The sequence below is a fragment of the Podarcis raffonei genome, chromosome 4 (assembly GCF_027172205.1).
Source record: "Podarcis raffonei isolate rPodRaf1 chromosome 4, rPodRaf1.pri, whole genome shotgun sequence".
Taxonomy (NCBI): Eukaryota; Metazoa; Chordata; class Lepidosauria; order Squamata; family Lacertidae; genus Podarcis; species Podarcis raffonei.
Genome location: NC_070605.1, coordinates 6,647,875 through 6,674,940, shown reverse-complemented (window position 1 = coordinate 6,674,940; position 27,066 = coordinate 6,647,875). Strand labels below are relative to the sequence as shown.

The following is a 27,066-nucleotide window of genomic DNA, read 5'->3' as shown; positions in this document are numbered from 1 at the left end:
TCTAAAGGTACGAACTCCCCAGATGAAGTGCCACCAAAATATCCAATTCATCTGAAATGCTGCACTGTAAAACGTGTGGCTCTTCTGTTGTGAATTGGGCAGAGTGAGCACCGTTGGATAAGCAAGTATTTGTATTCTGGCTGAGTTCATCTTTTAAAACTTTTTTCTGAATTAATTCACCAACGCTTGTGACTTGCAAGGGGGTGGGAAGGAAAGGTCTTCTACATTTTTAAGACAGAAACATAAATGTTTACTTTTCTTTTTACAAAATAAAGTAGCTGCAGATTAAGGCCATTTGCCACTTGGCCAGTTTTGGGTCAGCCCGTGTGTGTTTGTGTTTATCCTTCTCTCAGCTCAACCTACCTTGCAGGGCTGTCCAGAGTGCCAAATGGAAGCAATCTCAAGCCCAGGCTCATGGAGGGAGGAAGAAATACGTATCGAAGAATAGAGCAATAAACCTCAAAACAGATCTAAAGAGGAGAAGCAATATAGCAACTCCTAGTCCATGTGGCAAAGTGGGAACGGTGCTGGATTAGGACTCCATATCCAAATCCCTACTCTTCTTGTGAATTTCATAGCCAGGACCTGGGAGAGACCCGGGTTCAAATCGCACTTGGCCATGAAGCTCACTAGGTGTGACCTTGGGAGCCACTCACTGCCTCTCTCGGCCTCAGCTACCTCGCAGGGTTGTTGTGGGGACTAAATGAGGAAGGAGGGAGCTCCTTGGGAGGGAAAATGCGGGAAATATAATTGCAATAAACAGAGAAAACACAGAATCGCCAGTTTGTATTTCACAACTTGCCTGGTGTCCACAGGTGAATGAAACCATTAATTTTATTAAGTGAATGAAACCATTAATTTTATTTTATTTTTTACTAAGAGGCCAGTTGGGAGAGGGGCTTCCTCGCCCCCCTCCTCCTCCTAGTCCAGGCGAACTCGGGGCTGCTCACTTTCCCCAGGCTAACTGAGAAAGCAGGCGGAGGAAGCGGAACTACCCGCCACTTGACACGGGGGGGGGGGAGAGAGAAAAGCGCCTCGTTCGCCCTCCCGCTTTTGGGCGCCTTCTGAAAACATTTCACTTTTTTCTAACCCCTTCGGACGACCATGTCCAGATCTGAACGAGTTTTAAAATCAAATGAAAAACAAAACTGGTTTTACGTTAACTTTTCTTAAATCGGTAGTAACACTTTGGGGGTTTGTTTCCCCCCCCCCCCCTTGTTCTCTCGCTTTGAGGTCGTCCCTTTTCTTCTACTTTCATGAGGTAAAGGAAACGACGCGAAACGAACCTGCCCCTCCTCCCCCTCGCGGCTCCCTGAGAGGATTTTTTTTTCTTTTTAAATTTCAATTTTACACACGGGGAAGGGAGGTAGCGGAGGGGCTCGTTCCCTTTCCAGGAGTTGGGGAGCGCCCCCCCCCAAAAAAAAACACCAGAGGAAGAGCGGGGAGGGGATTGCTGCCTTCCTGAGGTAAATCTTCCCGCGCGCCCGCCCGCCTACCTGCCGCGGGGCCTCCTCTCCGCCGTCCTCCTCGCGAGTCGGCCTCCGGATCCAAGCGGCTAGGCCTCCGTCGCCCCCGCGGCCCAAAGGACAGGAGAGGCGCCCCCGGCGCCGCGAGGGTTAAAAACTTCCGAACAAAATAGAAAAATAAAACGCCCGAGAAGCCAGAAGGCTGAGGCCTCGAAGCCCAGAGGCGGAGACTGCGCCTGAGGCGGAGAACTACGTTTCCCGGCGGGCCCCGCGCGCGGGCGGGGGGAGCGAGGGAGGGAAGGCTTCGTTTCCCGGCGAGCCCTGCGTGTCTGAGGAGTTTAAGGACTACGTTTCCCGGCGGGCCCCGCGGCGAGTGAGCGGGCGGGCGCGGAGGAGGCTCCGCCAACGCGATGTGTGTTTCGGTTGCCGCGGCGACGGCCCCGCCCTCTGTCCGCGCCGCGTTCCAATGTGCAAGGCAGAGAGAGGCAGACTCGGCGGGCGAAGCGGCGGGCATGGTGAGTGCGCGTGCAAAAGCGGGGGGGGGGGACGGAGAAGGGATCCGTGCAAGGCACGTGGGGTGCGCGTGCAAATACCAGGATCAGTGCAACGCAGCTGCAGCAGCGGGGCTCGTGTGAAAAAAGGAGGAGAGCTTGGCACAAAGATGGGAGCAAGGAGAATTACTTGCGGAAAAAGAATGGCAAATGAAATTAAGGGACTACGCGGAATTAAGATAAATTAACAGGAAGGGTTCGAAGCCTGCGGGATCAGAGAGTCTTAAAAGACTGGAGTAAATATTTGAACTGTTTGAAAAGCAATTGTAATCAACAGATGACGCTAGTAGGACTGCAAGAAGTTCTGCAAGGAGGACTTTGTGAAATATTGCAAGGAAGACCCTGAAAAGAATGAGTAGTTAATGATAATTAAAAGTAATAGAGAAATTAAGAAACGCAGAACAAGTTATAAAGAGCGAAAAATCTTCAGAGGTTGTTGACGGAAGTCTAAAATATTGTATAAGATCAGAAGTTAGGTTAAATGATTGTTGGAAATGATATGTTAAAAAACCAGTAAAAATATATATAAAGGAAAAAAAGGAGGAGAGCGCCCAGGACCTGGCTGAAGCAATCGCTTTGCTGCTTCTTCATGGAATCACATTGCTTTGTAGACCCTGCTGTCGGAGCGGCAATTTTGCAAAGCACCTGCCACAGCAGGATAGAGGCTCCCAAGCGTTGCATTGGGGAAGGAACTATGGGTTTCTGGTTTGTTTGTTGTTTTCAAGCCTGCTGGCTATCATGTTTAGGGGGCTCCTCCAGGGTCCTGCTGTTTGCAAGGTGATGGATCTGAACAGCTTTCCTTCCTCGTCTCTCAATGGAGCCCTTCTGCAATCCTCAAGACTCCCAACGGAGGCCTCTCTCTTCTTCAGGCAGTGCTCTGAGCGCCAGAAGCATAAGCGGCTCGGCTGCGGAGCAGCATTTCCAGCAAGAGCCTCCGCAGTTGTGGAGCACGTGCGCCAAGGTGTCCCCGGGGCAACTCTCATGAAGCAGAGAGGTGCCCAGCTCAGTGGCAGAAAACCCCAGGTGGGGCTGGGAGATGGCACTGCTGAAACCCTGGGGAGCTGCTTCCAGCCACTGCAGGCAATACTGAGCTGGGTGGACTAAAGGCCTGACTCTGTATTGGGTAGCTTGCCTATGTATACAGTCATGCCTCGGGTTGAAGTAGCTTCGGGATAAGTATTTTCAGGTTGCGCGCTGCGGTGACCCCGAAGTAACGGAGCGCATTACTTCCGGGTTTCGCCACTCATGCACGCGCAGTCAAAATGACGTCATGCGCGGAAGTGACAAATCGCGGCACGCGCAGACGCGGGTTGCGTTCGCTTCTGGATGTGAACGGGGCTCCGGAACGGATCCAGAGGTACCACTGTATAGTAAAACCAATCTCTGTTTTTTATTGTTGTTTTACACCTTCGCAACCATTTGCTTTGGGAGGGTCACACTTCTTAATTCACACCTTGGTAGAATGGGGTACACAGCCCCATTGAATTGTTTTTTTGTGGGGGGCAAATTCAGCTGTCCATCTCTGGTAGAGACTTTTCTGCATGTTGGATCTCCCTGCTGATAATACACTTTGCTTCTTTTTTCCCCATCTCCCTCAGGCTAGTTCTGCGATATCGTTTCCCAGGTGAGTAGCGACCTTGACACAGTTTTGCTACAGATTTGTGCTGTTAATAATTCTAAAAACTCTACTTGCTGCGGGGTTTTTTAATACTGCAAAAACTGCATTTTCAGAAAGCTTTCTACTATCGCCACAAGATTTATCTCCTAGCTAGTGAGAGCCGATTCAGAATTATTGTGTTGTTTATAGCCCACCTTTTTCTCCAAGGAGCTTGTATGGTTCTTCCCCTCCTCATGTAGTCCCCACAACGACCCTGCAAAGTAGGCCAGGCTGAGAGGGACTGGCCCGAGGTCACCCAGTGAGCTTCCTGTGGCCAAGGGGGGATTCGAACCCTGGTCTCCCAGGTCTTAGTCCGATGTTCTAACCACTACGCCCCACTTGCTCCTTCGTCTTCTTTGGCCATCCCTCGTAGCCGAGTAAGATTGTCTTCCATGAACATGGTTTTAACAATGAGTCCGTAAGTGACTGTGGAGGCCAATTCTGGATCCACACGTCCTTCCACAGTGGGGACATAGGTTTCCAGGTGGGAGTTGATCACGGTGTGGATTTACCAAGCATGCCTTCCTCTTAGCACGTTTCTCCCTTGTGTCCTGAGTTCGAGTGTCTTCAAAGCCCATGACACCTTTGGTAAAGGCTGTTCTCCAACTGGAGCGCTCGCAGGCCAGTGTTTCCCAGTTGTCGGTGTTTATACTACATTTTTAAGATCTGCCTTGAGAGCCTTTAAACCTCTTTTGTTGCCCACCAGCATTACGCTTTCCATTTTTAAGTTCGGAATGGAGTAGTTGCTTTGGAAGACGATAATCAGGCATCCGCACAACATGACCAGAATCATTGCTTCAACACTGGTGATCTTTGCTTCTGCGAGAACACTGATATTAGTTCGCCTGCAGCTGGCAAAATTCTTACAAGGATCTTAGCCCCGCTGGCTCCATGTCAGTATAGACCAGCTTTAGAAAATATCTAGAAGGCCCTAGTTTGGCAAAAGCAGTCACAATGCATGGCTTGCCGCGTACAGCAAAAACAGGCAGCCTTCAATTTTATGACCACCACAGTATTTGCATTGCGAGAGAGGCGTGAGTGTCTGAAGGCCCCATTCATACAATGTGTGCACAGCCTCTGGCCTGCTTTGGTAATGGTGGCAGGCAAGGATAGAAATGTGTCCTTTGCTCCAAAGCAAAAGCGAGAGGAACACTGCTGCCCTCCACTGGAGATAGACAGCACGGCCTCACCACCAACCTCTGGCGCCAGCCCTGCGGTGTTTGCCATTCCCACCCACCCCTCCCAGTTCAACTTCAAGGCAATGCCTGTGTTGTAACAAAAGGCAGTCGCTCTTGGAGAGACCCCCTAAAGACAGCCTGCAGTGATGAACCAGATACCTCCCAAGAAGCACATGTCAGCACTCTGCACACCTGGGTTCCAATTTGAGGATTAGACAGATTTGTGGAGCTATGGAGGGCTAGTAGCCACGGTGGCCAATCTAACAAAGCTGAACGTTGGGACGGGAGAAAGTATTTCTTCACAACAGCACAGTTAAAACTCTGGAACTCCCTACAGGAGGCATGGACGGCCTCCCACTTGGGTGGCTTTAGGAGAGGGTTGGAGAAATTCACGGAGGAGAGGGCTACTAGCCAGGATAGCTACGCTGCTGCCAACCTAGCAGTTTGAAAGCACGCCAGTGCAAGTAGATAAATAGGTACCGCTGCAGCGGGAAGGTAAACGGCGTTTCCGTGTGATCTGGTTTCCATCACAGTGTCCCATTGCACCAGTAGCGGTTTAGTCCTGCTGGCCTCATGACCCAGAAAGCTGTCTGTGGACAAACGCTGGCTCCCTCGGCCTGAAAGCGAGATGAGAGCCGCAACCCCGTAGTCTCCTTTGACTGGACTTAACTGTCCAGGGGTCCTTTACCTTTTTTGCTCTGCCTCTGCATTCGGAGGGAGCAATGCTCCTGAAAGGCACTTGCTGGAACCACAGGAAGGGAGAGATGCTCTTGTGCTTGGATCCTGCTTGAGGGTTTCCCACAGGCACCTGGTTGGCCACTATGAGAAAAGGACACTGGCCCAGTCCTCTTTCAAAGCCATCCAGGCTGGTGCCCATCACTGCCTCCTGTGGCAAGGAGTTCCACAGTCTGTGCTGAATCTTCACACATTCAGCTTCGCTGGATATTCACGATTTCTTGTGTTAAGAGAGAGAAAATCTTGTTCTCTGTCCACTTTCTCCATGCCAGGCAGTTTTGTATACACATCGGTCATGTTCTTTTTCCTCTAAAGAAAAGACTCTCTCTTTTTTTCTAGTGGTGAGAGTGTGGGACCCCAGGACCTGGGAAGACCAGGGTTCAGATCCCCACTCGGCCATGAAGCTCACAGAGTCCTGGCCTCTCAGCCTAACCGACCTCACAGGGAGGGAAGTTTAGGTATAAATGCAATAAATAAAAGTAAAAATGAATTTGTTTTTTACCTGTAAGACCAATTGCAGTTGTTAACAGTCGTCAACAGGTTTGCCACACCTATCAGCCAATCACCCATTCCTACCACCCTTCTGAGTAATAATAATAATAATAATAATAATAATAATATTTATTCCCTACCCACCTGGCTTTGTTTCCCCAGCCATCCTAGGTGGCTTCCAACAAAACATTAAAATACAGTAGTCCTTCAAACATTTAAAGCTTCCCTAAAGAGGGCTGCCTTCAGATGTCTTCTAAAAGCCTGGTAGTTGTTCTCGTTGACATCTGGTGGCAGGGCGTTCCACAGGGTGGGTGCCACTAGCCCTCCCCACCCTCTCACTATATATAAAGGTCTGGTGACTTCTGTTTCAGTGTATCTGAAGAAGTGTGCATGCACATGAAAGTTCGTATCAAGAACCAACTTGTTGTGGTTGTTTAGTCGTATCCAACTCTTCGTAACCCCATGGACCAGAGCACGCCAGGCACTTCTGTCTTCCACTGCCTCCCGCAGAACAAACTTAGTTGGTCTCTAACGTGCTACTGGACCATTTTTTTATTTTATATATATATTTCTACTGTGCCCGACCTACCTAAATGAGTTTGTTGCGAGAAGTGCCAAGGTGGGCAGGGTAGAGCAACCGAGAGGGGAGCAACACACACACACACACACACACACACACACACAAGGACAAATGGCACTAACCTTCCTGCGTGTGCGATTGTGTTTTGTTAGCACAGGGGGAAAGACTTGCGCCCGGTGGAACTACAGCACAGCCTCCCTCCAGGCGCCTCCGTTGGACTACTCATTTCGGGGCATCAGCTTCATGCAAGGTATGGCATAGCCCGGCGGTTCCCAAACTCACCCCCACAGCTCCATAAACTCACCCCAGCGCCCCCTACTCTACCCTATTTAAAAGCCATATTCAGAACAATAGCTCAGGTTTGTTCATTTTGGTGAATTAATTCAACTCGTTTTAAATGCATTTTGAATGAACTGAATTGCCTTCCTAAGGGACGCGGGTGGCGCTGTGGGTTAAACCACAGAGCCTAGCACTTGCTGATCAGAAGGTCGGTGGTTCGAATCCCCGTGACAGGGTGAGCTCCTGTTGTTTAGTCCCTGCTCCTGCCAACCTAGCAGTTGGAAAGCACGTCAAAGTGCAAGTAGATAAATAGGTACCACTCCGGTGGGAAGGTAAACGGCGTTTCCGTGCGCTGCTCTGGTTCGCCAGAAGCGGCTTAGTCATGCTGGCCACATGACCCGGAAGTTGTACGCCGGCTCCCTCGGCTAGTAAAGCAAGATGAGCGCCACAACCCCAGAGTCGTCCGTGACTGGACCTAATGGTCAGGGGTCCCTTTACCTTTACCTATTGCCTTCCTAAGTGGGTTGTGTAAACTGCTATTATGAATAACGCTTTTTATAGGATAGGGTGCACTGCGGATGAGTTTATGGAACCAAGGGGGACGGTGGCCCCCTAAAACCTGGGAACCCCTGGTCTCAAGCGTTACAAACAGGCAGCAGCTGCATGGTGGCAATGGAAATGTCCTCTGCGCGTGCTCAGAGGCACTGGCTGCTGCAAGTGCTCCTTTCCTGCTTCCCTGAACCTGCCTTGCCCTTTCTCTCCCACCCCCAGACCTGCTGACGGAGGAGCCGAGGGCCGGCCTGAAGCCCATCCATCGGTCCGAAGGGGGCCGGCTGCTGACGCAGGCCATCTGGCTGAACAACAACACCCTCGGGGAGCTGACCCAGTTCACGGAGACTGTGGGCAAACTCCTGGAGTACCCAGAGGACATCTACTGGATCGACCTCTCCTTCAACGACCTGCCCATCATCGACCCGGTAGCGTAGTCCGTTCCCCGGAGCTCCTTTAAACAGATTTCACTGTTGCTCCGCAAAGCAAATCAACGCACCGGCAACACCGTCCTTGCCGCCATCAGATAAGTTTGCTGGTGGGGGGCCATCAAGATGCTAACTGGGGTGCAGCTGCCCCGCTTGAGTGCTGGAGCTATTATTTATTTCATTTATTTGATTACCCACCCTTCACTCTGAGCTCCCAGGGCAGGTTACAGCATTAAAACACAACATCAGAACCCATTTAAAAGAGCTTGAAATCCCAACAATGTCAAAAGGCAGGATGAAGAGGTGCAGTGAAGGCGCCAGACAGATCTCTGTGGGGAGGGAGTCCCACAGCTTAGGGGCTGCCACAGAGAAGGCCCTTTCTCCCTGGGCCTCTGGGGGTGGAGGAACAAACAAAAGGGCCCCCCTCTTTCAATCTCAGCACCCAAGAGTATCTGTAGGGAAAGAGGCAACCTTTCAGTAATCTGGGGTCTGTGTCATTTAAATACCAAATTGTGCACCTTGAATGGGGCCCGGAAACCGGGAGAAGCTCTTTTTAAAACAATAAAACTTTGTTTTATTAAAAACAAAGTTTTAAATAAAAATTATATTAATACAACAAACCAACCAGGGAAAAGGTATGTGATCTAAATAGAGCCCCAGACTGTGTTTTGAACTAACGGAAGTCACCTTCAAGGGCAGCCCCACAGAGAGTGCGTTGCAGTAGTCCAGCCTGGATGTTGCCAGAAGGGGGCTGGATTTGGAAACCGGTAGGGAACTCCGCCGAGCGCAGCACCCGGCGGATTGCAGCCTGCCCAACTGCTGTTGCCTTTCTGATCCCGCCACTTGCCGGCCTCTCTGCCCAGGTGCTGACTTCCTTCTACAATCTGCGCCACCTCAACCTTCACGGGAACGCCATCCAGCAGCTTTCAGAGGTGGACAAGCTGGCGGTGCTCCCGCACCTGCGCAACCTGACGCTGCACGGAAACCCCGTTGAGGAGGAGAAGGGCTACAGGTAAACACTCGCCCTCCAAAAAGAAAACCCCCAACCCTCGGGGAACAGGAGTGTGGGGCACACAGGACAGGGGAGCGGCAGGGGCTGGAGTTTTAAGGAGGGGAGGGAGCCGGGCAGACAGGCTGTCCTCCAAACACTGTACTTTGCACGTTGCGCAGGAGCTACGTCCTGTCCACTCTGCCCCACTTGAAGTCCTTCGATTTCAGCGGCGTCACGAAGCTCGACCGCACCACCGCGGCCGTCTGGAGGCGCATGAACATCAGGCCCAAGAAAGTCCGGAAGAGAAGGGACGACTACTGATGGCCCCACTGCTCTGGCAGCAGGGAGAGGAAACCCCTGCAACCCCCAGCCTCAATTGGGAATAAAGAGTTAGAGCACCTTGGCATGGCAGAGCATAGATGGGGGAAGGGAGAGGGCTGGGGGGGGCGCGGGGCTGGGAGCCTTTTCCTGCAGTTGTGCCCAACGGCCTCAGCCTCCCCGCTTTCCGGGATGCGTCAGGTTGGGGAATCTGTGGTTCATGGGATCCTGGAACTGTGCTGTCGGAAGGGACACGCAAGGATCCTCTAGCCCAGTCCCATGTAGTGCAGAAATCGCAGGTAAGGAATCCCTGGCAGATGGCCCCCACCCCACCACTACCTGCGATCAAAAACCTCCAAGTTAGGAGAGTCCATCACTTTCCGAGAGAGTCCGTTCCACTGCCAGGCGGCTCTTAGTGCCAGAAAGTTCTTCCTGACGTTTAGTCGGAATCTCCTTTTCTTGCCGTTCGAAGCCGTTGGTTTCTGGAGCAGCGGAAAACAAGCAGTGTACACTAGGGCACCTGCAGCGCTCCAGGAGATCAGAGAATTGTAGTCCCGGGAGAGTCATCCAGCCCCACCTTCTGCAAACCGGAGGTGCGCAAGGCACCTTCGTTTTTCCTTTTTGTTTCAGATGTCCGGAGCCAGCCAGCCTGCCTTTCCTGATGTGCTAGACTACCCATTCGCATCAGCCCCTGCGTGGTGGCAGCCATCTTGGAGGGCAGGGGAAGGCTGCCCTTGGCCAAAGGGAAGCCACTGCAAACCCAACAAGGATTCTGGCACAGCGTAACAGACGCACATAGGATGCAGCCACTGTTGATTTAAAGCAGCTGCCCTCCAAATTCTCCATCAGTGGGGTGAGGCAGTGGGGGGAACAGGGAATGACACCTCCCAGACCCTTTCCTTGTGCCAGCCTTGAGTCCCTTCTCCTCCTTACCCCCCTTCCCCATGGAAGTGCAGCCCTCACACGCTGGGAGTTTGGTTCCCCCCATCCCTGGCTCAGTGGCAGAGCACCTGCAGGGAGTCCTGGGTTCAGATCCTGGCATCTCAAACTCCTAAGTGGCGGGAAAGACCTCTGCGCCAGAGAGTGCCTCCTGGTCCTTACGCAGCTTGAGGGAGAGTCGCCTGACCTGCTGCAAGACCCGTTTCCGTTCAGTGACGTTTGTGCGGGGGAATCGCTTTTTGCAGGGTGGCGCCCCCACTGCTGTGTATCTTCCTTGGCGTTTGCCGGTTTCTTTTTCAATAAAAATGCTTGTCCAGGTGGCACCAGGTGTATCAGCTCTCCAGTTCTGTGGTTTACTTAGAGTACCCAGATCCCAGTACCCACCTCCTCCCTTATTCCTGAGCTTGCAGGGCCCACGTTCCCCAACTCCACCCCACTCCTGTTTCCTCTCGCTCCCTTAACGTAGGAAACTAGGAAAAGGCTGCTGGATCAGGCCGGTGGCCCATCTAGTCCAGCTTCCTCACTCCACCCCACCCCCTTTTCCCAATAAATCTTTATTAATTTGAATTAAAAAATATCAAAATGCCGCGTTACCCCCATTTCTTCCTCCAACAACCGCTCCTTTTCGGAGAGCCCCCATCTCGGGAGGCAGAAAAAACTGGAAGGCCAGCATCCTCTTCTCACAAGGGGCCAACCAGGTGCTCCAGTGGGATATACAGTAGCAGGATCCAAGCACAAGCGCAACTCTCCCCTCCTGAGGTTTCCAACTGGGGAGGCAGAGCACAGCCATCCTGGCTAAGAAAGGTACCCCTGCCCGTATGGGCCAGTCTTGACAGACTCTAGTGTTGTGCGCCCATCTCACTCAAGAGGCCGGGGGCCAGCGCTGTCCGGAGACACTTCCGGGTCACGTGGCCAGCGTGACAAAGCTGCATCTGGCGAGCCAGCGCTGCACACGGAAACGCCGTTTACCTTCCCGCTAGTAAGCGGTCCCTATTTATCTACTTGCACCCGGGGGTGCTTTCGAACTGCTAGGTTGGCAGGCGCTGGGACCGAGCAACGGGAGCGCACCCCGCCGCGGGGATTCGAACCACCGACCTTTCGATCGGCAAGCCCTAGGCGCTGAGGCTTTTACCCACAGCGCCACCCGCGTCCCATCCTGGCTAATAGCCACCTCCTTATCCATAAATTTCTCTAGTCTTTTAGGGTAAAGGTAAAGAAGAGGAGTTTGGATTTGATATCCCGCTTTATCACTACCCGAAGGAGTCTCAAAGCGGCTCACAATCTCCTTTCCCTTCCTCCCCCACAACAAACACTCTGTGAGGTGAGTTGGGCTGAGAGACTTCAGAGACGTGTGACTGGCCCAAGGTCCCCCAGCAGCTGCATGTGGAGGAGCGGGGAAATGAACCCGGTTCAACAGATTACAAATCTACCACTGTTAACCACTACACCACACCGACCATTAGGTCCAGTCGCGGACAAATCTGGGGTTGTGGCGCTCATCTCACTTTATTGGCCGAGGAGCTGACGTGCAGCTTCTGGGTCATGTGGCCAGCATGAATAAGCCGCTTCTGGCGAACCAGAGCAGCGCACGGAAACGCCGTTTACCTTCCCGCCAGAGTGGTACCTATTTATCTACTTGCACTTTGAGGTGCTTTCGAACTGCTAGGTTGGCAGGAGCTGGGACCGAGAGCCAGTGTGGTGTAGCTCCTCCACATGCAGCTGCTGGGTGACCTTGGGCCAGTCACACTTCTCTGAAGTCTCTCAGCCTCACTCACCTCACAGAGTGTTTGTTGTGGGGGAGGAAGGGAAAGGAGAATGTGAGCCGCTTTGAGACTCCTGAAGGGGAGTGAAAGGCGGGGTATCAAATCCAAACTCCTCTTCTTCAACAGGAGCTCACCCCGTCGCGGGGATTTGAACCGCCGACCTTCTGACTGGCAAGTCCTAGGCTCTGTGGTTTAACCCACAGCAGCACCCTGTCCCTCTCTAGTTTTTAAAGCCATCCAAATTTGTAGCTGTCATACCTCCTTTGGACATCCCATAGCCTAACTACGCACTGTGTGAAGGCCTTTCTTTTGTCTGTCCTGAATCCCCCAACACTCCGCTTCATCGGATGATTGAGAATTCTGGTGTTCCTCCCTCCCTCCCTTTCTCTGTGCCGTGCATCACTTTATAAGGTTTTTTTAATCAAGTCCCCTCTTCCTCGTCTTCCCTGTTAACGTAAAAGCCCCCCCCCCAATGCTGCAAAGTTTCTTCACCGGGGGGGGGGGGTCGCTCCATCCCCTGGATTGACCGAGTCGCGCGACAAAACAACCAGGAGCCTTTTGCGTGGATGATGAACGTACTTATATTTTATCTACTTTAGCAAAAAAAAGGAAACCAAAAAATTAAAACGAAACGACAGCTGAGCCACTTAAAAAGAGGGTGTTGATGGGTGAGACACCAAAAACAGAGGAAGCTGCAAGGTGTGTCCCGCTCCCCCCCCTCCCCGCAAGCTGCTCTTTGGCTTCTTCCCTCCCCTCCTTCCCATTAGGAAGAAGAAGACAACCCGACGCACCCTTCGTTGGTTCCCCCCCAAATCCTAAAAAGAAGGCCCAGCGTTCTGCGGGCAGCAACGGGAAAGTAATGCAGGTTGAACCCCGAGTGGAAAGGGGCAGGCAGCAGCTGCAATGCTTCTCAGCCCCCTAAACTCGGAGGCCAGAATTTCAGAGCCTTATTAGGGGGGGGGAAAGGTAAATAATGAAAGCGAGCACAGCTGCCCTCCCCCCCGCCATCAGTGCGCCTCAGGATCCCGTCCCCTCGATAAACAATAGTGCGGTGCTCACCTCTTTAGGAGCTGGGCATAGCATACAGTGTTCAGGGCCTGCCCCCTCCTCAAACCTATTCATGTACGGGCTGACACCAATATCCCCCCCCCCAAACACAGGAGGAGGAAGAAGAAACGTGGGTCCGACCAGCCCCGGGGATCTGGCAGCTGGCGGAGGCGACTGTCTCTGGGGCGCAAGTGGCAGGAAGTTCAGTGTATCGCTGATCCGTACAAGTCCCACTGCAGTGAAAAGCCGACCGTGGCGAAGGAGAGGAAAGGAAAAGTGGGAGGTTGTTAAAAAACAAGAAGTTACAGACGTCTGCGGGATCGGCATCAGGGGATCCCAAACTGTACAACCAGTTCTTCTTTCGCATCCACTCGGATCTGGGAGAGAGCACTGAAGGCGTACGCAGCTATCCGGGAGACCTGGGGGAGACGGGGAGAAGAGAGGGGTGAGCCGTATACAGGGCACTCCAGGAGAAGATTCACGTCACCCAAAAACCAGCATATTCTAGGGGGCAAGATTTGAACTCTGGGTTCGGTGGGGGGCGAACCAAGCCTTTTTCAGTTTTAGACAAGGCCCGCATGCAAACTCAAAAGCGCCAGTGATTCAGCTTTTGCCAAAACGGGGACCTCTAGATGTTTTGGAATCCGAACATCCGTCAGCCCCAGCCAGCACACGGAGGCCCAAACATCCCGTGGTCCCCTGCGTGGCGAAGGCTGAACTGGATATTGCTGGTGCGCAAGGCCACAGGTGAGGACGCAATGCCTCTGCCGCCAGGAGCAGCCTGTTTGCTGCCCAAAAGCAAAAATTCCGGGCAAAAGTTGACTCTCTCTTCAGAGCTGGGGATGCAACAGTCCTCCACCGCACCCCGCGGCAGCAGACTAGCTCTGGGCAGACCACACAAGTTCACGTTCCTGGCCGCTTTTGGCCCTGCGGAATTTGCCGCCCGAGGCAGCTGCTTCCCTCTGCCTCCTGGAAGGGCCGGCCTTGCCAATGCCTTCTTGTTTTTAGGGAGGATGGTGTCCCCTCACACCGTGGTCGTGCGACATCTACCCTGCCCCTTCTGGCTTCCAGGGGCAGATTTCACCCACCCAAAGTGCTTGTGAACATGCAGAGTGGCAGAAAGAGAAAACGGGGAGGTAGGGCCCAGGTTTGTCTGTTTTTGTTCTTATTTCTCTTACACATTTTGTGCTGTTTATATTGTAATTTTACGTTGTGATCTGCCCTGAGATCTATGGGTATAGGGCGGTATGCAAATGTAAAAAAAAAAGTAAATACAGAAACTGTAAAGGTAAAGGGACCCCTGACCATTAGGTCCAGTCGCGGATGACTGTGGAGCTGCGGCGCTCATCTCGCTTTACTGGCCGAGGGAGCCGGCGTAGAGCTTCCGGGTCATGTGGCCAACATGACTAAGCCGCTTCTGGTGAACCAGCGCAGCACACAGAAATGCCATTTACCTTCCTGCCAGAGTGGTACCTATTTATCTACTTGCACTTTGACCTGTTTTCAAACTGCTAGGTTGGCAGGAGCAGGGACCGAGCTATCGGGATTCAAATCAGAAATCAGAAAACTCTCTGAAGCAGTGTACATAATGTGGCAGGACACGTCGATCCGGGACGAGAAAGTGGACCTGGATCCACCTGCAGATTCATCCAGCCCAGTTGTCCTCCTGGGCACATCCAGCGACCCACAAAAGCAGGGGAAGGCAGCCAGAAGCATCTCCCACGGCTGCTTCTCAGCAACCAGTCCTGAGAGGCACCATGGCAGCAGCTGCTGATAACTGCAGAGTGACTCTTGCCAGCTCCCTTTTTAAAAAGAGGATCTAATGTATTGATTAGATACTGAAGGGTGGCGTGGCCCAGGCCTGCAGGTGAGCATCAATGGTGCACGTGGCCAGCTCACTCTGCCAGCTTCAAGAGCCAAAGCAGGGCTGGAATTCAGAGTTCCCCTCCACAACAACCCTGCGAGGGAGGTTCAGCTGATGCCCCAAAGGTCGCCCATGGAGGGAGCTTCATGCCTGAGTGGGGATTTGAACCCTAGTCTGACACTCTACCCACTATGCCACGTGAGTTCTCTTTCGGGATGACACAGTTGTGGTCCAAACCCACCACCTGCATGGCCACAGATGTTCTCCAGCTGTGCTTCAGGGGAACAGTGGCAGTGGGCGTCAGAGCCTCGTGGCCCTGGGGGGAGCGTACGCACCTGCTGCAAGTCTGCGAAGGGAACGGGGTCGCTGGCAAGCACTTGATGGGGCTGCGTGGTGAGCGATGGGAGCGTTGAGAGCTTCTTCCACTGCATCAGGTTGCTGCTCAACATGGCTAGCCTGGTGCTGGAAGGAGAAGAAAAGGGAGTGTGTGTGTGAGAGAGCGCGAGAGAGACTGACCAGGAGGGAGCAAAAAGCAGGAAGCGGGCATCTAGACTTTGCTCTAAGGTGTGGGATGACAATGGGGCCTGTGGACCACTTGTGGTTCAGGTCATTTTATGTTTGTAAAAATACAGCCCTACAGCATCTAGTACAGCGTATTGCAATTGTTATAAAAGGCAAAAATAAAGAAAAATAAAGAAAAGATCACTAAATGGTCGACTGAGATGCTCAGAATTTTTCAGCGGTCCAGGGCGGGGAGTTTGGGAACTGCTGCCCTAAGGCCGATCTGGGCATAGCTGCCAACGTTTCCCTTTTTTAAGGGAAATTCCCTTATTCCAAATAGGATTCCTTGCAAGAAAAGGGAAAAGTTGACAGCTATGGATCTGGGTGTTTTCCAGCAGATACTTCTGGCTCCTAAAATAACAGCAAAATTATTCCCTCGCCACCCCACCCCCCACTAAATTATCCAGCTGAAACAAACGGTGGGATAGCCAGGAGTGGATCAGTTCAGCGACTCAAAGCAAATCCATAAACTCTGATCTGCCCACCCCTGGCTCTAAAGGGAGAACATTATTTCCACTTCTAGGTGAAGCAGGGCCAGGCCTGTGAAGCATCTCAGTCCCAGACCAGTTTGGAGTCCCACAGCAGAGCAATTCTCAGTTGCCTGGTACCCAATTTGTGTGTTTAGCAGCCCACCTCTTAAGTTTAGGGTCCCAAAAATTGGCAGGTGAAGGGCAAAGAAGCAGGTGGGGAGAAGATGGGGGGGGGGAACTTACCTGTACTGCCTGGCTCTATCCATGTACTCGTGCTGCTCCATGCCTTGCTGATCTGCGGCCGAAACGTCAATGATGTTGCTGCAAGAAAGCCAGGGCAGAGATCAGAGACCCTGACCCACCCGCTGCAGGTTCTCAGAGGGGAAGTGGATGTGCTGGAGTCTGCAGCTGGTCTGGTGGGTTTTTTTAATAGCTCATTTAACGATCGTCTCGTGGGTAGCAAATCCCACCCAAACGCCAATTCATCTAACACTGGTTTCAGTTATAAAAGTTTTTGATTATACGTCTGACCTTGGAATACTGCCGCATTGCCTCTTTTGTAAATTTCTCTCTCATCTCCTTATCTTATACTTGACCATGCACAATTGTTTTTTCTCTCTCTTTTCCTTTGAATTGTTGGAATACTTAGTCTTGTTTGTTAATAGTATTTTTTTTAAAAAAAAACATAAAAGGAAGCAGAGAGGAGTGGGGACAGGAGGTTAAGAAGAGAAACTGGCACAATCTAAAAGATTCTGTTCCCGGCAATTATTACCAACAGAAGATGGTGATCTCTGTGGCAGCTGGTTTTTTAAAGACATTTTAACTTGTTTTATTGTTGATGTGCTTGCCACCCTTGAGAAGAAGGGCAGTGTCAGATGCTGCTGGTGGTTGCTTGTGAGTAACCAGTCAGTACTCCGACCTGTCTTTTGCAGGTTTTATTGTGCAAAACTATTTATAGTGCAGATCTAGAAAGTTCATCTCCGTCTTAGTCACTTGCAGATTCCAAGAGTGGCCCCTTCCGGTCGCCCCCCAGCATAAGAACTTAGACACTCCAAATCTCCGCCTCCCCCCCCTTACGTTTCAACCCTCTGCGTAAGCTGGGTGACGGAAACGGCATGACTGCCTCCTGGTCAGCCGGGCTAGGTTAGGTGCTTGGGCTCTCAGTCGCATCCTTGAGCCCTCCCCTCACTAGGCTCCCCCCTTCCCCCTCTGCTCCACTGGAGGCGTTGCTCCTCAGAAGCACCTGAGGCTCTCTGTAACCCCCTGGCTCCCTCCCCTGTTCCAATGGCAGCCCCCTGGCAGGTGGGATATAAATTCAGTAAAAGTAAATATCCTGCGCATACCCACCCTCCCAGCAGCCCACAGAGACCTGAGAATGGACCCTCCGCCAGCATGCCAAGCACGGACAGGCAGCTTCTGCACTGTACTTTTTACTCTGATTTTTCGGGTGTTGCAAACTTTAGCTGTCGCTGGCCCAGAATCTTAATTGCCCAGCCTTGGGAAGACCCGCTCCCTGAAGGAGAAATTAACCCAAACTATCTGAGGGGTCACAGGGTCCCCCCTTCCTTGGAGGTTTCCCTTAGAATGTGTGAGACCAGCATAGCCTGTTCCCCACAGAGGCCAACTGGGCGCCCCACAGGCAGGCCAGGAGGGGCACAGCCCTTTCCCCACTGCTTGCCTCCCAATCCTTGGTCCTCTGAGCACCAAGGTCCTTCCCACCCTCAGAGTTCTGCAAAAAGTGGTTCGGGAGGCTCCTCCGCCAGAGATATGTGAAGTCGGCTCTTGCAAAACTGGAGCTGCCCAGACGTTTTGAACTACAACTCCCAGCATCCCCAGCACCACGTAGGAACCTGGGGCTGATGGGAACTGTAGTCAAAAACGTCGCCCGGGTGGGGGAGGCTGCTTTTGGTGCAGCACAGCCTGCTTTGGTCCTAGTTGTTCTGTTCCTGCATTGCAGTGGGGTTGGCCTAAATGGCCCTTTGGGTTCTTTCCAACTCTGCAATTCTATGTTTTTATGAATCCGTTTGACTTTTCACCTCCTCGTTAAAGAAAAACGTGCTCAACTCACATGGCTGTCTTGGCGAGGATCGATGACAGCAGAGCCTGCTCGTCCGTCCGGGCTGAAGGCAGGTTGTGGCAGTTGTGCTCGGCTCCATTTAAGGGCTTGGGTGGGCTGGAGGGAGTGGGCAGCAGGGGCTTAGACTCATCGCCCTAAGGTGGGGAAAGCAAGGAGGAAAAGAAAGACAGCGGTCAGAATTTGCAGAGGACCCAGCAGCCACTGGCAGGAAAGGGAAGGGTCCCCAATCCAGTATTCACTTGCTGCAGATTGCGTGCACACAGGAGTTAGAACACAGGAGTTAGAACGGCTCAATGTTCAACCCTGGTTCAGACATTTCAGGCGGGGGACGACGACAAATGCACAATGGAAGAGGGTATGCACCCCTCCTCTCAGCACACAGAGAGCCCGCTGCTGGAGCCAGACCACATTGCAAACTGCCTAGAACATCATCTTGCCTGACAAATCCCCCAACAGGCCCCTGTCCCCCTACCTCCAGCTGATCTATAGGAGCTGCTAGTTGAGAGAACCAGGCAGCCCAGCAGCTCCTCTGAACACAGAATGTGCTTCTGACTTCCATTCTTAGGTCTTCCTCTCTCCCTTCGCCGAATTCAGTGCTCCTTCCCCAGGAGCAGAGGCCCCTTGTAAAAGGGGTGGCAGTGGGCAGATGAGAAATGAATCAGGGACATGCACAAGTAGCTAAATGTGAAGCAGTAAAAATGAAAGTGCAACCATGTGAGCAGAATACTCCACAAGTCTTGGGATCTTTGTGTTATCATTGTGCAAGTCAATTGCATATCTGTGCAACTCAGACTTGAGGCAAGTGCTGAAGGCACTTCAGGGCTGGCAACCTCTTCCCAATCCCACTGGGTTCCAACAACTGCACTAACACTTAACTGTACAGAACAGGCACCTGAATGTAGAAGCAAATCCAAAGGGTGTATGCGTGTGTGGTGGAAATAGTAACTGGGATCAGTAAGTCCTTGGCGAGACCTTGAAGTGCTTGCAAGTCAACTAATAAGAGTTCACTGGTTCCAGGCCCTTCTTCCCAGTTCTAAATATTGATTATACCAGCAAGAAAGAGTCTGTAAAAAAATGATTTAAATCAAGTCTTACTGACTAGTGATTTAAATCGCGATTTAAATCAAAATCCACCTTGGCTGCAGATCCCCTCCCTTGCCTGCACTGGCTCAGCTGGAAAAGCGACAGAATTCTGGGCTGAGGAGCAACTAGTGGCTGGTTTCCTGAGCTTCTCCCCGCTGGTGTTGCTCTGGACACCCCTTGCCCACCCACCCCAAAGAGTTTTTAATTGCATAGTTCCATGTAAATGCCTACAGTGAATGCACAGCAAATGCGCCTTCCACCCATTGCAGTGCTGAAAAGCAATGCATTGGACAACAAACAGCTAATCTGTTTTTTGTTGTTCTGGAGCAAGAGTCCATGTGATCATGAAGGATCCTGGCAATACTATGACTTTACTGAATTGTATCATTTTGTTGTTTTCGTTTGAATTTGTTGTTTGAATCTGTTGTTTGTCTTATACACTACGGTGTTTGGCATTAAAATGATAGCAATGTGTGTTGTTTTTTAATGCCACTGCAATCACTGTGAGCCACTTTGAGCTCGACATCTGTTGCTGGAAAAGCAGGATACAAATATTAAATCAACTCAGCTTAACATAACAAGTTCCTCCTGCTCACAAATAGCCCAACAAGCACAGGTCACCTTTGGCCCTGACTGGTAGCATCACTTCACGAGAGGACCACATTTCTGAGTATCCTTCTGGAAAAGGAGGCCGACGTACCACGACACCTTTTCTCCAAGCTGGTGTCCCCTCCAGACGCTGGCAGACATGCCTGCTTCTCCTGCCTTCCTCAGCTCGGGCTCCCTCTCCCCCTCGGCCCTATTTCCAGTGGGCTCCTTGGCTTTCAACCCCCTGGGCAGGTCCCAAATCACTCCAAAGGGGCCCTCGGCTTCCACGCCTGGCTTCCAGCAAGTGCTCGCCTCTCATTCATACAGCCAGACAGACCCACCGGGCCTCGGAGCACAAACTCTGGCAAGGCAGTTCCCTGCAGCTCCTGAAACCCGACCCCTCCAAGGTGCTGCTCCCACTACCACTGCTGTCCTCGTAATTGGAAACAGACCAAGGCCTTGTTCCCTTCTGATCGCAGCCAGCTTCAGCTGCCTCGCTTGCTACCTGCAACGGTGTGAGGAAAAGCAACCAATCTTTGTCCCCAGCCCCAGAAAAGACAGTCCCATCCATCTGGGCAAACTCCTCGGGGGCATCCTGGCCCAGGGTTTTTATTTCAGACAGAACTCACCGCAACTCAGTTCCGGTCCCTCTCAGGTGGGTACCGTTGCCGTTCTTGGTGAGTTAAAAGGTAACGGTAAAGGGACCCCTGACCGTTAAATCCAGTCACAGACGACTCTGGGGTTGCGGCACTCATCTCGCTTTACTGGCCAAGGGAGCTAGCATTTGTCCGCAGACAGCTTCTGGGTCATGTGGCCAGCAGGACTAAACCGCTTCTGGTGAACCAGAGCAGCGCACGGAAACGCCGTTTACCTTCCCACCGGAGTGGTACCTATTTATCTACTTGCACTTTCGAACTGCTAGGTGGGCAGGAGCTGGGACCGAACAACGAGAGTTCACCCTGTCGCAGGGATTCGAACAGCCGACCTTCTGATTGGCAAGCCCTAGGCTCTGTGGTTTAGACCACAGTGCCTTGGTGAGTTATGGTGCCTCTTTTTCTAGAAAAATAGCACTGCTTTGGCCCAACCTCTTATGGGCACTGTATGGGCATGGGGAGCCCGAGTGGTCCGGCACAAGCTTACTCAACCCTCAGTCACATCTCTGCATTTGATAGGAAGCAGAGGGAAAGACAGATCTGTGCATATCTGGGATACAGAGCCTGAGCACGTAGGTAGACAAACCTAATACTGAGGGCATGACCCCCTTCCCCCCTCCTCTTGCCTGACAACAGAGCCCACTTGGCTGCACGAACCATGCAATAGTATCCGAGCAAGACTACAGTGGTGCCCCGCAAGACGAACGCCTCGCAAGACGGAAAACCCGCTAGACGAAAGGGTTTTCCGTTTTGGAGGCGCTTCGCAAAACGAATTTCCCTATGGGCTTGCTTCGCAAGAAGAAAGCCCATAGGGAAATCCCCGGGGACCTCTTTTAAATGCTGGCCATCGGGAGCAAAGACTTTCGCCCACCGCCGGCCTTCACAAGAGGTCCTGGACCTCTTCTGAAGGCCGGCGGGGGACAAAAGTCTTTGCTCCCCCCCGCCTGCCTTCCCGGGACAGCGGAGACTTCTCTGCTGTCCCAGGGCGATCTTAAAATGATCGCTGCCGCCTGCCAGCATTTTCAGATTGCCCCGGGACAGCGGCGCTGTCCCGGGGCGATCTGAAAATGCTGGTGGGCGGGAGCGAAAGCTTCGCTGCCGCCCGCCAGCATTTTAAAAGCCCCCGGGACAACGGAGACTTCTCCGCTGTCCCGGGGCGATCTGAAAATGCTGGCGGGCGGCAGCGAAGGCTTCGCTGCCGCCCGCCAGCATTTTAAAAGCCCCCGGGACAACAGAGAAGTCTCCGCTGTCCTGGGGGCTTTTAAAATGCTGGCAGTCGGGATGAAAGCCCTCCTGTCCCCGGAGCTTGCGGGGTGGGAGGTGGGGAGAAGGGCTTTTCTTCCCACCGCCAGCCTTCAGAACAGCCTTCTGAAGGCTGGCGGTGGGAAGAAAAGCCCTTGTCCCCCCCCCCCAGCCTTCAGAAGAGGTCGGGGGACAGACTGTCCCCGGACCTGGTCTGAAGGCGGTTTCCATAGGAACGCATTGATTGATTTTCAATGCATTCCTTTGGGAAACCGTGCTTCGCAAGACGAAAAACTCGCAAGAAGAAAAAACTTGCGGAACGAATTAATTTCGTCTTGTGAGGCACCACTGTACAGAAGGAAAACAATTTCCCCCCTCTAGCTGATGCTTGCAGAATTCCCACTCCAGGCCTCAGAGACATCCACGCCTGTTGTGCAATGGGCAAATGCTCTTCCTGCCTGCGAAGGGGATTCCACCAGAGCCTCTGAGTCACCTTCCTGGCTGCTGAGTGCTTCTGGTCCTTCTGGCACTTCCCAAACAAAGAGCTCTCTGTTCCCATGGCAACGCCTGACAAGAGCTCCCTCAAAAGTCTTAACTGCTCCCCAATGCTCATGAAGCCTATATGGGACTCAGCCATGTCAAAGTGGGAAAGGAGTCCCATGAAGTGCGACCACCAGGGCAGACGGCTGTGCTAGTCCTAAACAAAACCAAGGCAGCCTTGCAGACCCACGCCAAGTGTGACTTCCAAGAGTGCCCTGCAACAGTCGAACAAAATCTTGAAGTGCAACAGGACCCTCCCCAGCGCCAAGTTCCTTCGTGTTTTAAGAGGTGCCTCGCGAGCCCCGGACAGGCTGGAAAGGCAAAAGTAAAAGGAAGCTACACAGAATCTACGCAAGAGAACTTTCTGTTCTTTCTTTCAGAGTTTGAACCAAAGAGGGCTGGAGAACATACGAAGAAGATCTGTTTCGAAAAGTTCTGCTTTCTTTCTCGGCCACAATGCTAAGAAGTGAACTTTTTGTCTTGCCAGAAGGGGTGAAGGATGGACAAAGTGATACATTTTCACTTCAGTTCTTTTAATGCAAAAACGTGCAGAATTCCCGGCATCAAGAGGGTTCCCCTGACTCCCAAGTCTTCATGCCTCCCGAAGGTACCTCGGGTTAAGTACTTAATTCGTTCCGGAGGTCCGTTCTTAACCTGAAACTGTTCTTAACCTGAAGCACCACTTTAGCTAATGGGGCCTCCCGCTGCTGCCGTGCCGCCGGAGCACAATTTCTGTTCTCATCCTGAAGCAAAGTTCTTAACCTGAAGCACTATATCTGGGTTAGCGAGGTCTGTAACCTGAAGCGAATGTAACCTGAGGTACCACTGTATTTTGTGGCTTTATATTTTGATTTTATTCTGTGAACTGTCCTGAGACTTCCGGGTATAGGGCGGTATATTAATAATAATAATAATAATAATAATGATGATGATGATGATGATGTCAGACCAGTAGCCAAAGTAAAAAGTCACCTCAGGAGAAACGAACATGGGTGGCTGAAGGGGCCCCTTCTCCCTTTCAGGCTGTGCATGCTCCACCCACAGCACACAAACACAGAGAGCATTAAACAGTAAGGGCCAATGGAAACTGACGTGCCAGTGTGCCAGAGGTAAACACAATGATTCCAGGAAAGGGCTGACATGATCCACTCTTCCCTTCACTGTGATAAGATCGGCAGAGAAAGTAAACAAAGAGAAGAAGTATCCCACTTCTAACTATTGTTGTACTGTGGGTGCAACCTTGAAGGCAGCATAAAGGTATTTTAAATGAAAAAATAAACAATGTTGTTAGGAGGCTAGCAATGCTAGTTGGTTGAAAGGCTAGTACAAATGCTTGGATAATCGCTATCTCTCTCTATCTCTCTCTCACACACACACACAGATTATTCCCCCACCCTTTGACGGCTCCGGTGACAGTTTCACAGGTGCCCTTCAAGATGACAGCAATAGAGGCCACCAAGAATAGCAGCAGGAGAGATAGAAAGTGAGCAGGCTGACAGCCCAGAACAGCTGATCTGTCTGGGCTTGCCAAGTAACAGAGATCTGTGAGTTCAGGCCAAGGCATTTCTGCACTCTCCCCCCCCCCCAACTGCCCAAATACACACAACCTGGCCAAGGCATGAGCAACAAAGATGCAACCTCAGATCTGAAGGGAAGAGGATATTTCTGAAGACCTCTCTATCTTGGTCATGTGAGAAGCAAGTTCTGTGCAGAATCTACTACAAATAGAAAGAGGATTCTCTCCTATGCTTCAAAAACAAACCAAGCCAGGGTGCCTAGCAATACATGAGCTGTTTTATACTAGTAATTCTGCTTACTGATTATGGTTATTATTCTAGCCTTATACAATATGCTATATGTCAGCCACTAACAAGGGCATCTGCAAAGAGCCTCCAGGCAACCAGAGTTTTGTTTCATTCAGGCTGCACAGTTTCAGGTAAAACACATCAGAGTAATTTCCAACGCCGCTTCATGGCCAGGGCTTCTCCTCACAACTCCACCTTGGCTGCTTTGAATGCAAAATATTTTCCTAGGCCTGCCTGGGCTCCCTTTCCCTGCCTTATCAAGCCTGCACGTTTGAGAGTAGTGAGAATGCAACAGAGCTTGCATTTCATTACAGGGAAGTCATATGACTTGAATTTGGGAAGTTGTGCTTTAGGCAAAGGGGAAGGCTGAACACTGGGGCTCAAAGAGGTACCCTGTTGCTTCACATGCCGCAGGAGCCAAAACACACCACACCAGAGAGGCAAGATAGAAAGCAGCAGAACAGGCTCCACTCCGGCCACACCCATCTGAGCTGCAGGTTGCCTTGCCTGCAATGTGGGAGCAGACCCAACTGGAGGCTTTGCCAGAAACCAAGAAAGGCAATGATAACTGAACAGCGGTGGCGTGTTTTCCCCCAAAGATAAATTTCTTAAACTCTGGAGCAACAGGTACTAGGGGCATATAGGACCACAGACTGTGCTGTATGAGATCAGGAGACTGAAGAAGACGAGAGACAGCCTTGCCTGCAAGCTGCACATCTCTTCTCCTTACTAAGGCATGACAATGTGAAGGAACAATGTGTCACAAATGACAAGTACAGAACAGGATGCAGGGAAGAGCAACAGGCGGAGAAACCACAGTGACAAAGGAGATGGAGGAAGACTCGCAGGGTGCGAAAGACGGAGGCCAGCATCGCTTAAGCCGCAACTGGCCAGTAGTGTAGGTGGGGAAGCGGAGGGCGATTCCTTCCCACGCCTCCCCAAGCCCAATATCCTCGGCTTCCTTCTTGCTCCCCAGCAATGCATTTCTGGGCACATGCTCGGAGCCCACCTAGCGCCCTCTCCAGCTCCCCACCCCGAGGCGCACGCACGGCAGGGGGTCTCCCCCAGGGGTGACAACTCGGACACAATATTGGGGGGCAGGTCTAAGCCCCATCCCGTATAATTGATCACATGCGCACCACCTGAAGGGCATGCCTATGGCGAGGGCAAAGGGACCTCAGCCCCTGGGAGTTGGCTCCGACGGTCTCCACGCGCACCAGGCCCGGGAGAGAAGCGCCTCCTCTTTTCTTATTCAAAATTAAAACAAAACATATTATCCAGAAACATATCATCCTTATTTCCCCCCATTTTTCCTCCCTCCCCCCACCCACCCCGACTTCCCTCAGTTCCAGTCTTGTATTTCTCAAAGAATGCTGTTTTCTGCATGTTATGCAGTTGTACAGATCCTCAAACTATCTAGCTGATTATTATCCATAAAAAAGTGTGTGGCTGTTTCTTGAAAACCAGTCAAGGAGTCCAGTTCGCTTTGTTGCGTCTTCAAATACTTGGCAAAGGCTTCCCAAGTTCTCCTTCTCCTGTCGCTTGTATGTCAACGCCTCCTCGAACGGGTCAGGGGGACCCTTAGAGCCCCTTCTCCCCGGCCCCAGGGACCACCCCAGCCTCAGAGCCGCCTGCCCAGCCGAGAGGCGGGGAGCGTGGCCAGGAGAGGCAGGACCGCGGAAGAGGCCTCCCCTCCCCTCTCACCTGGTCCGAGGCCTCGTTCTCGCTGCTGTAGCAACACCCCATGGCGGCGTCCGGAGAGCGGCCTGGCCGGGCGGGTCACATGCGGCGTCGGCGGCTTCGGCGACCCCCGCCTGCCCGTCTCTGCCGCTCTCTCGTGCTTCTTCCCCTCCCTGCCCGTCTTCCGGCCACGTGACGCTCGCCCTACGGGGGGGGAAAGGTGTTTTTTCACGTGACCGCGCGGCTACAACATCCGGGGCAGGCGAAGGCCGGGCTAGGGAAGAGGGAGGCGAGCTCACGTGATGCGGAACAGGAGGAATAGGGGGAGGAGCTTGGGGGCGTCTGTTTTTTGTTTCCCTCTCCGGACGCGCCAACCAGCCGCGCGGACGGCGCGTGCGCAGTCGGGGAAGAGGCGTTTCCCCGGGAGAAATCGTGCGGCGGCGAGTGCGCATGCTCGCGGAGGGCGGGCTTAAAAATAATATTAATAGGAATAAACATTAATGTCAAGGCCCTAATTGTAACAACAACAACAACAACAATAATAATAAATAAAAACCTTATGCCAAGGTCCTAATTGTAATAATAATAATAAACTAATGTCAAGGCCTGAATAAACATTAATGTCAAGGCCCTAATTGTAATAATAATAATAATAATAATAATAATAATAATTTAAAAAAAACAATGTCAAGGCCTGAATAAACATTAATGTCAAGGCCCTAATTGTAATAATTAATATTATTAATAATAATAAAACATTAATGTCAAGGCCTGAATAATGTCAAGGCCCTAATTGTAATAACAACAACAACAACAACAACAACAACAACAACAACAACAACAACGTCAAGGCCTTAATCGTAATGATAATAAAAATAGGATTAAACATTAATTGTAATAAGAATGCCTTAATTGTAATAAGAATACACATTAATGTCAAGGCCTTAATTGTTACTTAACAAGGAAAATAGTGAGGCATCTGATCAAAGCCTGTATTCTTGATCAAGGCTTATATTTTTTGATCAAGGTTGTATCTTAAAAATTAGCTTAAATTCACAAATGTTTCTTTCGAGGCAGGAAACCAGCAGGCAGCTGGCAAGCTCTTGGGCAGAGGGCCCCTCTGGTTTATTGCGGTCATAAAAAGGCTGAGGTCACTGACCGTACATATTACAGATTATTACATATTACAGACCGTACATATTACAGAATATAATTAAGCTGTAATAAAAGCTGCTAAATTAAGAGTTGGTAAATAGTAAGGTTTATTGTTTAACAGAAAATAATACCATTTGGCCTCTCATCAGATATAGAGCCAAAAGGTCAAAGCATCTGGCTGGCAAGAGGGGGAGTAAAAGAGCCGTTTTTTAAAGCTGTTCCTTGTTCCTTTTAAACTGAGACTTTTTACTCTGCAAAGGTCTTTTCCTTTTAAAAAGTTATTTATCTTATGTTATGTATGATATTTTGTTGTCTAAATGCAGTAAGCAAAGTGATAAATGTTAGATTCTTATGTTAGATTATTATTTCATTGAT

The 27,066-nt window shown here is 51.4% G+C and overlaps 3 protein-coding genes across 15 annotated transcripts in view; 1 reads left to right on the top strand and 2 right to left on the bottom strand.

Annotated features, from left to right (window-relative positions):
* The window catches only part of NUMA1 (nuclear mitotic apparatus protein 1), a 71,212-nt gene extending 69,217 nt beyond the window's left edge, over window positions 1-1,995 (bottom strand). For 10 of the 11 annotated variants that reach the window (XM_053385356.1, XM_053385360.1, XM_053385357.1 and 7 more), the window contains exon 1: window positions 1,497-1,995. In XM_053385356.1, coding sequence (XP_053241331.1) covers window positions 1,497-1,980 — 484 coding nt within the window. In that variant the 5' untranslated portion in view covers window positions 1,981-1,995. The remainder of the gene's footprint in view (window positions 1-1,496) is intronic. The other variant, XM_053385367.1, reaches the window with a different exon arrangement.
* Window positions 1,070-10,486, top strand: LRRC51 (leucine rich repeat containing 51). 3 transcript variants are annotated; one of them, XM_053385370.1, is made up of 6 exons: window positions 1,070-1,261; window positions 3,616-3,641; window positions 6,812-6,909; window positions 7,710-7,915; window positions 8,779-8,927; window positions 9,134-10,486. In XM_053385370.1, the coding sequence occupies exons 1-6, from the start codon at window positions 1,136-1,138 to the stop codon at window positions 9,225-9,227; spliced, it is 699 nt and encodes a 232-aa protein (XP_053241345.1). In that variant the 5' UTR covers window positions 1,070-1,135; the 3' UTR covers window positions 9,228-10,486. The 3 variants fall into 3 exon arrangements, with proteins under 3 accessions (XP_053241345.1, XP_053241344.1, XP_053241346.1); XM_053385369.1 differs by having other exon boundaries at window positions 1,077-1,261; window positions 9,086-10,486; XM_053385371.1 differs by lacking the exon at window positions 1,070-1,261 and adding an exon at window positions 2,878-3,040 and having other exon boundaries at window positions 9,086-10,486.
* Window positions 10,487-12,491: 2,005 nt separating this feature from the next.
* Window positions 12,492-25,648, bottom strand: LAMTOR1 (late endosomal/lysosomal adaptor, MAPK and MTOR activator 1). The gene is made up of 5 exons (XM_053385354.1): window positions 25,561-25,648; window positions 17,937-18,079; window positions 16,112-16,189; window positions 15,173-15,299; window positions 12,492-13,392 (listed from the first exon to the last, which is right to left on the bottom strand). Exons 1-5 carry the CDS (start codon window positions 25,600-25,602, stop codon window positions 13,300-13,302), a joined length of 483 nt encoding a protein of 160 aa, XP_053241329.1. The 5' UTR covers window positions 25,603-25,648; the 3' UTR covers window positions 12,492-13,299.
* Between the last annotated feature and the right edge of the window lie 1,418 nt (window positions 25,649-27,066).